The sequence below is a fragment of the Apiospora marii genome (genome assembly GCF_038362585.1).
Source record: "Apiospora marii strain CBS 49790 chromosome Unknown utg000004l_segment0_segment1, whole genome shotgun sequence".
NCBI lineage: Eukaryota > Fungi > Ascomycota > Sordariomycetes > Amphisphaeriales > Apiosporaceae > Apiospora > Apiospora marii.
The window spans coordinates 517,292-529,794 of record NW_027117376.1 but is presented as its reverse complement, the minus strand read 5'-3'; the positions used below and the strand labels follow the sequence as shown (position 1 = coordinate 529,794).

At 54.8% G+C, this 12,503-nt stretch overlaps 5 protein-coding genes across 5 annotated transcripts; 3 read left to right on the top strand and 2 right to left on the bottom strand.

The window, feature by feature from the left end:
- Positions 1 to 200: 200 nt before the first annotated feature.
- On the top strand, positions 201 to 1,714 carry PG985_007138 (uncharacterized protein; the record flags this gene model as incomplete). Its single annotated transcript, XM_066826907.1, has 5 exons — positions 201 to 218; positions 536 to 554; positions 648 to 809; positions 881 to 1,043; positions 1,096 to 1,714. 5 exons carry the CDS (start codon positions 201 to 203, stop codon positions 1,712 to 1,714), a joined length of 981 nt encoding a protein of 326 aa, XP_066684582.1.
- A 780-nt stretch (positions 1,715 to 2,494) lies between these two features.
- Positions 2,495 to 3,235, top strand: PG985_007137 (uncharacterized protein; the record flags this gene model as incomplete). The annotated part of the gene is made up of 1 exon (XM_066826906.1): positions 2,495 to 3,235. One exon carries the CDS (start codon positions 2,495 to 2,497, stop codon positions 3,233 to 3,235), a length of 741 nt encoding a protein of 246 aa, XP_066684581.1.
- A 919-nt stretch (positions 3,236 to 4,154) lies between these two features.
- On the top strand, positions 4,155 to 5,679 carry PG985_007136 (uncharacterized protein; the record flags this gene model as incomplete). Its single annotated transcript, XM_066826905.1, has 2 exons — positions 4,155 to 4,758; positions 4,871 to 5,679. The coding sequence occupies 2 exons, from the start codon at positions 4,155 to 4,157 to the stop codon at positions 5,677 to 5,679; spliced, it is 1,413 nt and encodes a 470-aa protein (XP_066684580.1).
- A 377-nt stretch (positions 5,680 to 6,056) lies between these two features.
- On the bottom strand, positions 6,057 to 7,183 carry PG985_007135 (uncharacterized protein; the record flags this gene model as incomplete). The annotated part of the gene is made up of 3 exons (XM_066826904.1): positions 6,057 to 6,680; positions 6,758 to 7,041; positions 7,114 to 7,183. 3 exons carry the CDS (start codon positions 7,181 to 7,183, stop codon positions 6,057 to 6,059), a joined length of 978 nt encoding a protein of 325 aa, XP_066684579.1.
- A 2,843-nt stretch (positions 7,184 to 10,026) lies between these two features.
- PG985_007134 (uncharacterized protein) lies at positions 10,027 to 11,409 on the bottom strand (the record flags this gene model as incomplete). Its single annotated transcript, XM_066826903.1, has 1 exon — positions 10,027 to 11,409. One exon carries the CDS (start codon positions 11,407 to 11,409, stop codon positions 10,027 to 10,029), a length of 1,383 nt encoding a protein of 460 aa, XP_066684578.1.
- Between the last annotated feature and the right edge of the window lie 1,094 nt (positions 11,410 to 12,503).

Genomic DNA, 12,503 nt, shown 5'->3' with positions numbered 1-12,503 from the left:
CGGAACCACTAGGTCGACCACCACGAAGAGAGATTTCAATTCCCTATCGCACCTTACAGGATATGACCTATTGCTAGGCTTGTATCCTTCCTCGTCTTCTTCCTCACTCCTCTCCTGTATCGACTTGATAGTCCCTTTTTGACTCGTTTGTCGTCCTTAAAGCTACGCCTTGCTGAAAGGCGATAAAAATTGACGGCACCATGTCGGTCGTGTCCAAGGTACGTCCGGGTGAATTTTCGCAACCCATCGTCCATTGCGCCCTCGCCCATGAAGCTATTCCAAATCCAACATGACCCCTCACCTCACTTCCAGCTTCAGTGAAGCTGCAAGGAAAGCCATACACACCCACCTGCCTCTGGGTGTCTGTGTCTTTGTGTGCGTGTGTGTTCATGCGTTCCTACTTTGGGCACCTCCACACCACTGCGGTCTTCGCACGTCGCCTTAGCTGTTGTGGTCGCTTCCGTCGAGATTTTTCTACATGACCGTCATTGATCCGATGCCTCTCGTGGAGCACTGAGCTAACATCGCCTTCCAGAACCTGTTCGACCTCCTCGGTACGATTAAATCTCTTCGCCCCGGCGGCCGCTTTCAAGAGAAAGCGCTGCTTCGAGCGGGGTACATGAGCTAACCTAAATAAAAAATTGCAGGCAATGATGTCGAGGGAGACTCCGACAACCCTTCGGGGCCTGTCAAGACGGTAGACAAGAACACCACTCGCACCACTAAGCGCACTGTCGAGCCGGTTGCTCCCGCCAAGCCCGTCAACGCTACCAGCGGCGCCCGCCGTGGTCCTGGTGGTAACGAGGGAGGTTAGTACAAGAGCGAGGTCGCAACAGAAGAAAATACAGGCAAGATTGGAAACTTACATGGGATTTCGCAGCTTTCCGCGATAAGAACGCCGGTCACTCCAACAACCAGCGCCGAGGCACTGAAGAGGCTGCTCGCGGTGGTCCCCGTGGTGGCCGTGGCGCCCGCGAGCGAGGTGGCCGTGGTGGCCGCTACCCCCGTGAGCGTGACGACCGTCACAGCCGAACCGGTCCCAGGTATGGCTCGCCTATTTCATGAAACTTGAAACCACACTAACTGTTTTCCCAGTGGCTCCGAGAAGCAGGCTGCCGCTAGCTGGGGTGCCCAGGAAGGCGAGGCTGAGGCCAAGGATGAGCAGGCTGGCGAGGCCATTGCTAAGTCTGAGCTGAAGGAGGCTACCGCTGAGGATGCCCAGGACGCCGAGATCCCCGAAGAGGAGGACAAGAGCGTCTCGTACACCGAGTACCTCGCCCAGCTGGCCGAGAAGAAGCTGGCTCTTGGCGGTGGTCCCGACATCCGCAAGGCCAACGAGGGCAGCAAGGCTGACAAGAAGTGGGCTAGCGCCAAGCCTCTCGTCAAGGAGGAGACCGACTTCGTTTCCGCTACTGCCACCAAGACCAAGCGTGAGCGTGAGCGCAAGGAGAAGCAAATCCTCGACATCGACCAGCGCTACGTTGAGCCCAGCCACCCCCAGGGTGGACGTGGTGGACGCGGTGGTGCCCGCGGTGAGGGCGGCCGTGGCCGCGGCGAGGGCCGTGGCGGACGTGGCCGCGGTGAGGGTCGTGGTGGACGTGGCCGTGGTGACAACTTCCGTGGCGCTGGCGAGTTCCGTGGCGGACGTGGTGGTCGTGACAACGCTTCCATCAACACCAAGGACGAGTCCGCTTTCCCCAGCCTGGGCGCCTAAACGTATCGAGCACTCTCGATCGATCGCTTGTCACGCGTGACAAGCCAAAATGCGGCACCCACAACATAGGTCACTTGCTTGACCAGATATCTCGCGAGTCATGTCTATATTCTGTCCCGGGATGTGGATCAGATTTGCTGTGGTTGGCCCCGCAAACACTGGTGGTCATCCAGTTACACAAAATATGAGGTACAATGTCTGTACATTTCCTCGGAATCGATGAAAAAAAAAGTTTCTTTCCCTTTGATCAACCCTGACTGAGCCGGTATGGAAAATGGTGGCCTCTTGGGAAACAATGGATGATTAGGTTCTCTATGGTGGCCATCTTCTTTGCATGTACAGGTAGAACTCGGTCCGTCTTTTGACTGCTAATTCATCAAACGTAAAAACTCCCCGTTGTATCCTGCTATGTGATCTGCACTGGTGACGTTATGGGCGACAAGGTTGTATGATCTCTTTTGTGTAGCTGAACAAGGGTATTTCAGTATCAGTATTCAACCTTGACGTTTCCAAAGTCCCAATGATTCCTTGTTGTAGGGAAACTATGGTATTGTGCATCAGCGAGCTTCTTAAAGGCATTGTTCATCACAGAGCCTTTAGCAAATAGTGTCCTGGTATACTTATATCGGTTGTCGTATGCCCCTGTTCTGCTAAAAATAAATGTTGACGATATTCCCCCGCGATATGACGCTGCCTTGTTAACTCGAGAAGCTACTGAGATCACTTCAATCGAAGCCTTTTCCAGGTAAGTTATTCTCTCGCCTTTGCTTCCCTATCAAAATGGACGACCCTGTCAGAATTTTCTACGTCTGTGAGAGATGCGGCAGTGCCTTGCCCCCTTTCCCCGCCGGTGGCGACAGCGACTTTGACGCTATTATTGCACACATAAAAAGCGACTGCGAAGACGACAGCTTCGAGCCCCTCTTCAAAAATTTGCACGGTGCCTTTATCAGTGAAACCACCGGTGCCCGAGGAGTCGAAGACCAGGATGGGCGAGCCGTCTTGACGCCGTTGGGGGCTGGTCCCTCGCTGCGGCCGTGGCGGCGTGAACCGGTCTCTCGCGTTTTTTGTCCTCACTGCAGTGGTGGCAATGGTGCAGCAGCGTCGTCGTCGAAGAAGAAGACACTTCGCGGCACGACCCATCAAGCCCAGCGCCCTCCTTCATCTTCCACCCAGGCCGCCGCGCAGACCTCGTCATCATCGGAGACCACCGCGGCAAATGGTATCGACTATAAAGCCGAGGCTATCCACCCCCGGCCGCAGTTGGCGGACCGCCTCTGCGTTGTGACAACTTCGCTGCGGGAGGGCCCGCTCGGCGAGTCCCCTGCCAACACTCCTCTCCTGACACTAACAACGCCTAGCATTCAGCAGGAGGAGACTTCTACCGCTACCACGGTGCCAGCGGCAGCCGCGCGCCCGGCTCTTCTGGCGGCACCAAGCGTCCACAACGAGGAGGATGAGGAGGGTCACTCCTTTGGGCGTGATGAAGAACAGGAGAAGACCATGGGAAAGAAGTCCTAGGAGCTGAGATAGACGCCGCCAGAGAGCGATTATCCTCGAGCCGGAGTGGCAGCAGGGCTGCCAGGCGGCGTCGTTCTGGTGTATTTGTCTACAGGTAAGTCGTGTAGTTGCTGTTATACTGGATGTAACAGCCTGTGAAACGGAAAAGAGTACTACAAGGTTGCACTTTGGGTTATGATGGGACTGGCAAGCAGCTTAGCAATAGAAAATAAACGCTTCTGAGTTGTTGCTGATGCATAAACTATCCTCTGCACACGTGAAATCCCTACGATCAAATGTTGCCAGGGCATCCATGATGAACTCTCGAATGTCAAGTAATTGCAAATCCTTCATGCTACTTTCGGACGACTGGTGCGTACCCTCCCGTCAATTTCAACTTGAAGTTTTGCCAGGTTGACGCTACGTAGTGATTGGAAGATGCTGGACATGATGAAAGATATGCATCGACATCGAAGCCCCTGACAAACACGAGCTACCCTATCCCGTCCCATGGCTCTTCGAATAGGGGTAGCTCGTATATTTCAGGGGCACCCTCAAAACGTGTCGCATAATATGTTGCACCGGACACTTTACCCGAGTGCTTCGTAAGTCTTTTCCGCTGTATGAATATTGCTTAGCCGTTCCTACAAGTCAATGAGGATGGGTATCACTGTCTAATCCAGTAACTCAACAAAGCAATGCTTCTTTGTCACCAACTTGGGCAACCCAATTTGCATGCGGCACCATCCACAAAGACAGCACATATTGGGCATGCGACAATGCTTTTCAATGACAACAATGGAGTACACGTGTCTCTCCTACGCATCCCTCGAGATTCAACGAATTATCCGTTGTCGCAGGGGAAGACCCTCCCGGCTTCTTATCTGGCATAACTCTGGTGCCGCTGACGCATGACGTCCGCTTGACATGGGCATGAGCGATGTCATCCTCTTCCGAGACGATTGACGACATAAACACGAGCTCGGGCGGCTCTTCGGTGGATCCAAACCAAGTGACCAACCGGCTTCAGGAGGTCAAGAAGTACTTCACCAATGAGGGCCTGCAGTTCCGCAAGGTCATAGCCCAGGGCAACCATGGCGGGGCCGTTCTCTTCGACCAGTGGTATTACATCGAGCCTGAGTCCGAGTCCGAGCCCGAGCCCAGTAGCAGTAAACGGAAGGCGCCAGAAGACGACACCCCAAGCCCAACGCCGGAGCCGTCGATACATAAGCGGCAGCTGGTGGTCAAGTACGCGCTCGACACGGAGGAGGACGCGACGTCGGACAACGATGAGGACCTGCGCAACGAGTTCTGCTGGCTCCGGCGCTTCGCCGGCGCCGAGCACATTATCCAGATCATGCCCGAGTACAACCACATGTGGCGGACCAAGAAGAACCAGAGCAGCGACAAGGGGCCCGTCCTGTCCCATCCCGTCATCGTCATGGAGTACTTGCAAAACGGGACGCTGGACCAGCTGATCGAGCGGTTCGGCAAGATCGAGCGCCGGATTCCCCAGCGTCTTATCTGGAGCTTCGCCCTGTGCTGTAAGTTGAACCGAGCCCGCCCTCATCTAAACCGCCCTTCGTATACATCCACACGAAGGAAGACACTTGAAAGTGACCCAACTTACTAATGTGTCTTGTCCCGACAATACAGTGTTGCGGGCCGTGGCAGCCATAGCCTACCCCGACCAGCTCGACGGCCGCCGCCGGCGCGAGACCGCCAAAGACGACCCGCCGAGCCTAATCACACAGAACTCGTGGAAGGGCCTCAACATCCTAATCGGCGACATGGCAGAAGGCGACGCCGAGCACGCCCTAGCCCCCGTACTGAAACTGATCGACTTCGGACGGGGCCGCGAGGAGGACCCGGAGGCGGACCCGTACTGGGAGGAGCTCAAGGCCCTGTCGGCCAACCTGGCGGGCGTCGGCTGGGTGCTGCAGGACCTCGTCGACGTGCCCAACCAGCGCGACCTGTACCGCGAGGACGACTACCGCGTGTGGCGCGCCGGCCGCAGCGCCGTCTTCGACCCCTACGACTTCACCACGGGCGCCCACGCCCTCGTCCTGACCAACGAGCGCCTCGACCGCGCGCTGCGCGACCTCATCGCCATGTGCCTGGCCGGCCACCGGCACCACCTGCCCACCCTGCGCGAGCTCCTGACCCTCGCTCGCGCCGGTCGGCGCAAGACGGCCGAGGACCTGCGGCCTTTGTACGCCAAGGAGAAGAAGAAGGACGACGCCCAGGCCCAGGGGGAGGACCAGGGCGACAACAAAGAAGATGATGAGTGGCTCTGCGAGACGGACGAGGCCATAGAGGAGTTGCTGCAGAGGCTCGTGTTTGACGCCGACTTCGACCCGGAAAGGCTCTCGGACATGCTCTCGGACATGATGACCTTGGATGAGGTGGGAGTAGCCGCCACTGTCAAATTCCTGGAAAATTTAACTACCGATAAAGCAGCTTAGAGTCGACTGTTAGATTGCCGATTGGCAAAGGCAAGCTTGGGAGTTTCTGCTGGGCATCCCACGGGTCCCATGGTAGCCGCAGTGGGCTGTTATGAGGTTATCTTCAAGTCGTGTATAAAGGGGGCAAGCCTAAGTAGATACAAATCATGAGTGCAAATGTTTCAATCACATGTATACAAGCAACGTGGTTAATGTGAGGCGCAACTCCCTCCCCACGGTATAGTGCTATCACACGAACGAGACATTGAGTTGGTATAATGCGGCATTACTATCACCGTCTATTGGTTATAATATCTTCTTTCATTCATTAATATCGTAAAAGTTTGTCATCCTAGCGGTCCTTTATCTTTTTTTGTACACCGTCCCAATAAACCAATTTAAGCCTTCTGGACCTTCTCCTTGATGATGTCCTTCAGGGTAACGGCATCAGCAGCGAACTTGCTGATACCCTCGCGGAGCTTCTCGACGGCCATCTGGTCCTCGTTGAAGTCAAAGCGGAACAGAGGCTCGTCGTTGAGGTACTCCTTCTTCTCCAGGCTCAAGCCAGAGGCGTGAGCAGAGTCGAGCTTCTTGGGGATGGCGTCGGTGGAGTTCATCATCTCCTCGAGCAGGTTGGGGGAGATGGTGAGGTAGTCGCAGCCAGCGAGCTCAGTGATCTCGCCCAGGCTGCGGAAAGAGGCACCCATGACAATGGTCTTGTAGCCGAACTTCTTGTAGTAGTTGAAGATGGACTTGACGGAGGCGACACCGGGGTCCTCCTCCTTGGTGTACTCCTTCTTGTGGGCAGCCTTGTACCAGTCAAGGATACGGCCGACGAAGGGGGAGATGAGGAAGGCGTTGGCCTCAGCGGCAGCAATGGCCTGGACGAGGGAGAACATGAGGGTCAGGTTGCAGTTGATGCCGTGGTCACGCTGGAGGATCTCGGCGGCCTTGATACCCTCGAAGGTGGAGGCGATCTTGATCAGAACGCGGTCCTTCTCGATACCCTGCTGCTTGTAGAGCTGTTGAATTGAGAAGAAACATGGTTAGCTAGGTTCATACAGGGCATGTGAAAAGGAAACATGTAATTGGTACGAACCTCGATCAGGTGAAGAGCCTTGTCGACGGAGGCCTTGGTGTCGAAAGAGAAGCGGGCATCGACCTCGGTGGAGACTTTGCCGGGGACGATCTTGAGAATCTCCTTGCCGAACTCGACCAGGAGGCTGTCGAGGGCATCGTCGACCTGGTCGTCGACGCTGCCACCCTTCTGCTTGGCGTAGGAGACGGCGTTGTCGATGAGCTTGGCGTACTCGGCCTTCTTGGAGGCAGCCAGGATCAACGAGGGGTTGGTGGTGGCATCCTGGGGCTTGTACTTGTCGATGGCTGTGGGAAAAGGAGGGAATTGTCAGCGAGCTTGCTCCTCTTCGGCAGTGGCGGGGTTATGATGTAACTTACTGGCAAAGTCACCGGAGTCGCAGACGACGACGGTGCCGGAGGCCTTGAGCTGGTCGAGGGAGTTGGACATGATTGCGGTATGAAGAAAGTTGTTTGGTTTGGGTTGATGAATGGGTTGTGGTATGACGATGGGAAAATTGGGAGCGGGATGGGAGTGGTTATTGTAGTCGTCTTGTTGAGTCGGTTGTTGAGAGAGATGGGCTTAGCTGCTTAGCTCCTCTTCCAGGGGTCCCGTCTTTCTTCTTTTAAAAATCAATGGGCGCGGGGCAACTTGCAGTTTCACTTGCAGACTTGCGACTTGCTACGGCTGGGACACGATGTACTTGAGCCATTCCTTGGAAAAAGCGACGTCAACGTGGGTACTGCAAGCTCCGAGGTGTCCAGCGTAATAGCCCCTTCCGGCTAGCGAATGAGGTATTATTGTGGGATGCCCGCCGTCCATTGCCAGAGCCTTCTATTCAATCTGCTTTCCTCCTGCTATTGTCCGAGTCGGACCACAGCAGTCCGCAGAAGTGTACCGTAGCACTGCAGCACCATAGGTACATGGCTCCGGCACTCTCTGTCGGTCTTTGCCCCTCCATCCTCCATCGCCCCCCTTAGTGGCATGACGATGTTTGTCTCGGGCGCCTTCGTCATTTTTATGTGTACACATCCCATGCCATTGAACAATCTTCAGATCTTCTCCGACACAACCCAATGGATGACTGTCTTGTAGGTAACATTCGCATCTCGCCGCTTATCCCCGGGCTTGCCAAGCAACCTGGAGTCATGATAGAATGCAGCATGCAATTGCTGTAATAGGTAAATTGCTGCTGCTGCTGCTGCTGCTGCTGCTGCATCTGGCGGCCTGGCGGATACGCATCCGCTTTTCGCTGGCAAAATAGGATGGGCGAGATGGCTGAGGAACCCCTCTGGACACTTACTCAGCATCCGGATGGCTGGCCAACTGCCAACATCGAAGATTCGAACTTATGAAATGCGCTATCCGCCTACACGTGGCTGCTCCCCTTGCATGGATTTTTCCAATTGGAGCGTTTGGGGCTTCCACTCGCCTCGTCGGTAGCATGTATCACAACTGCATTTATCTGACCGAGTATGCGACAGAAGCTGGCCGAGCTGCTACACGTAGGTTCAGAGACTAGCATGCTTCTAGTTGGATGTTTGCTCGTGTCCTTATCACCGCTCTTTTCTATAATTGACAAGTCTCTACAGCCAGCAGGCTAGCTCCGACTAGAATCGGATTTATATTTGTTCTAACTCTTCCCGTTCGACATATCGAGTATTGTTATTATTATTCTGTATACATCTTGTTGGCATTTACTATTGCCTCTCGCAGTTACATATGCATCCAAGCTCTCCCCCGCTATTGCCCCTCTCCGCCCTATCCGTCTAGATGCGAGTACGGATAGGGAAGATGTATACAAGTTGGTTACAAAGTGGGTCTCCGCCAGCAGCAACTGAATCAATACAGTTCAGGATGTCCCTGAATTGTTATTGCTTTTGCTCGGTAGATACCGTCTCGAGGTCCGAATAGTAGTTCCTGGCTATTTCTTTTACTCGCGAGGAAGTATGCATAGTCTTCAATGAGACAGACCTGCTAGGAAGGGCACTCGGGTAAAGAGAGCATCGATCTTATAACCGAATGAACAGATAGGTGTAGGTAGCGGCCATAAACATAGACTTGCACCACGAGAGCCCTCTTCCTCCTGGACGGTCATGTAGACATTTAATGATTCGGGGATTATCTATGCAACGTACATATTCCTAACGCCGTGGCAGCACTGAGAACCAGCTGGGCAACTGGGACGTATGTGTAGATCTGCTACCAAACCGACAGCCCAGCCTCGCCTCGCCTACTGCTACTACTACGTGCTACCTTCCCACCTTGCTGGCGGCTCATGCGGTCAAAGATAGGTATGGAGCAGGTTCCGGCCAGTCCGACCTGTCGGTGCCCTGTCAACCACGAATTTCAGTTGGCCGTCGTCCGCCAACAAGTTTGTTTTCCTTGACTCCTCTTTCCTGTGGGTTCCACCGCCCCAAGCCAGGCGGCCCGAAAGGACCAGGATTAGCATGCCTCGACATCCGCGCCGGGGCTATGACAGCCGCAGTAGCATCTTTGCTTGGGGCCTCTACCTAGTTCTGCCAGATTACGTAGTTCGGAGCATTACTAACTGAGATGGAGCTTTTATTCTGCGAGGAACACGGAGCTCCATTTCCTTCATAAATTTGCTTTTGCCAATTTCTCGGACTAGGTACTGTACAGTACAATGACTAGAATGGAACGATTCATGTTGTTCCTGTCGATCAACAAACTCTTCCTACCTTACGTCAGCATAGGATTTCCCGGACAGGACGAAGTCGAGGATGTGAAGGCCGGGCATGTGTTGTAAACCAGAGAGAGAGCTTTCGCAACGAAATACGTCTGTGTATAACGTTGTGTACAGGCACGATCCGAGTGAGCGGTCCCGTGGCATCGTCGATTACGCCAATGGCAATGCCACTTCTATTCTGTGCAGGACAATAAAAGTATTCCCGCATTGAGGCACAAAGCAAAAGAAGAAAAGAAGAGGCCTTCCAATATGCCTAGTACATCATGATCTACCATCTAGAAATCCAATGGTTCCGAATCTGTTCGTATGTCTCGTTCGCCCCGTCTATCCTCATGCAGTTGCCCGTTCTGTTGTGGGGTATATTATGAAAAAACTCGATGCCTTTCGTAGAAAAAAAAAAAGCCACCTGCGCCTGTAGAATGCCTAAAGTATGCCAGACCATCATGCGGTTCTCCCCAATTGGAGGGAGGAAGTAGAAGAAAGAGAGAAGAAGAAGAGGAAAAATGCCAAGTGCTAAGTGCCTCCCACAACGCCATCGGCCTGAATGAATGAACGAATGATAGAAAAACCGCCATCTGTGTGTTTACGCATTCTTCTCGCACTCGGTACTGACGATCCTGTGCTTCACCACGTGCCTCCCGATCATGGACCGCCCGGGCTCGAAGACGAGGGCGCTGAGCTGGCCGCCCCGCACGCAGCTGCTGTCGAGGCCGAACGAGTAGGTGTTGATGTTGAGCCCCGTCTTGGCGTCGTGGCCGTAGACGACGGACACGCGCTCCTTCTTGTGCTTGCGGGCCTTCTGGGCCTTGTTCCAGGCCTCGCTCCACGGCAGGCCGTCGCGGGCCTCGGTCGGCACCGCGATGTCGATGTCGTTGCGAGCGACGCCGTTCTTCTCCAAGATCTTCTCCTCGCGCTCGTAGGCCGCCTCGACGGCGCCCTCGCTGACGACGTCGGCCACCTTCTTCTGCTTGGCCGCCGCGGCGTCCTCCAGGTCCTGCCGCACCTCCTGCCGCGCCTGCTCGCGACCCGGGAACCTCAGCGTACGCATATTCATGACGGCGGTGGGGTCCTGGTCCTCCAACGGCATGCCCGGGACCAGACCCGCGTGCACCACCACCCATTCGCCGCTGATCTGGTCGGCAATCTTGCCCAGGCGCAGGACGACCGGCAGCTTGGCGAGCCACTCGAGCTGTTCGGGGCTGAGTGATCGGGCCGTGGCCAAGGCGGCATTCTCGCCCTTGGAGGTCTCGGCTTCTTCGCGTTTTTGGTTCTCTGGTGCCGAGGAGGACTCATCGACGGCCTCCTGCACATGTGCAAGCAAGATCTTGTCTTCGTGGTTTCCTCGTACGCCCGACGCACCCATTTCCATAGCCAGCGCGACGACGCCAGCCGAGTCGGGTCCCTTGTTGATCATGTCACCCGTGAATATCACATGGTCGCCACGCTCGGCGCTGTATTCGGTCTTCTGCAGCAACGCCTTCATTTCGTTTAGTTGCCCGTGTACGTCGCCTATTATGATAAGACGCGGAGACCCGGCGGCAGCTCTGGGCATGTGCTTCTGTGGTAACGTCGCAACGGTGACTGCGCTCTTGGACGAGGGGCGCGCAACCATGCCGTGATGCATAGGGGGCACGGGCTCGAGCGGTATTTGTTTTTTGATGTCGTGGTTAGTGACGGTGCCCAGCTGCTTGTCCTCGAACTGCAGGGGCGCGGCGACCTCGTCGGTGCTGTCGCTGCTGCCGTTCTCGTCCTTGACCGAGGGTGGCTCGTTTGGTTCCGTACTGTGCGTCGACAAGTGCAGCTTCTTTGCGACGGCGGCAGCGTCTGCCGTCGACATGCCGGAGTCGAAGCGCGAGGACATGTAGAAAGTAATGAGAATTAACAGGCCGGCGACAAATACATAGAGGCGCCGCCTTCGGTACCGTGGGTTGAGGTATGATGTCGGGATGCGCGCGGAGAGCGCCATGGGGGGCGGCGGCGCTGAGTTCGTCTGAAGGTTTAACGAGCGGCGGCGCTGACGTCGTTGTACATACGCCGTTGGAGGTATGCAGCACAAATTAACCTTGCAGGGTGATTCGTATTGAGCAGTTGGCCAGAGATCAGCAAAAGCCAAGAAGCTTGTCGACTCCTATCAGCACAACGGCCTTTTCTACTGGGCAAGTTGTCGGTACAGTGGCTTGTGTGGTGTTTCGGGTGAGTGATAGAAAGGATGAACCAGGTAGTGGCAGACGAGCACATCTGTAACATCGCGAGCACCACGGGATTCTGTTGTGCTGGGACTGTCTCAAAACCCAATTGGCATTTGATTCGGTGGGGCTGCGGAGGTCTAATAAAAACAGTGACGAAGATCGGTAAAGAAAAAAAGACGCCACAGGCGATAGACAGCCCATGCATGCCATTGACTGGGTGCTTGCTTGATACTAGGCAAAATAGGACAGGAACCACTATTCAGATAACCGCTAGCCACCCTGTTTGCCGTCTCAACCGTTGCGTTGCCATGTCCCATTGAGGAGTCGCTCCTCCCAAGCGAAGCAGACGGTCTGCGGGCGGCTGGAGTGCATGACGATACTTTGAGGCATATTGGGCGAATGAAGCCTGGGAAAGGGGGCATGTTTGCGATATCTTGTGTCCCCATGTAAAAGAAAGTTAAGAAATTATGCCAACAGCGGGCCCCCAGATGCGCCAGCCAATCGGTACCACCCGTCCGCGTTGCGACATCAGGCAAAGGGCATACATCCTGGCCATCTAATTACCTGGTTACAGTGCCGTAAATGAATGCATGGGTCGGAATATCTCAGATCTCTTGGACAAAAGCTTCGTTTGTTTGTCATCTTCGTTTGCGCAAAACTGGACTGGACTGTATGTATGTACAGTAGCCACTTCATTATCATGAACCCTATCTACTATTACGGTTCTATCATACCTCTGGGTGAAAGAGAAACAGAGAGAGAGAGAGAGAGAGAGAGAGAGAGAGAGAGAGAGAGAGAGAGTCGAGAACATAACGACCCAAACAAATCCTATCCGAAGCCGCCCCTGTCATGTTCCCTCATACCGGAAACA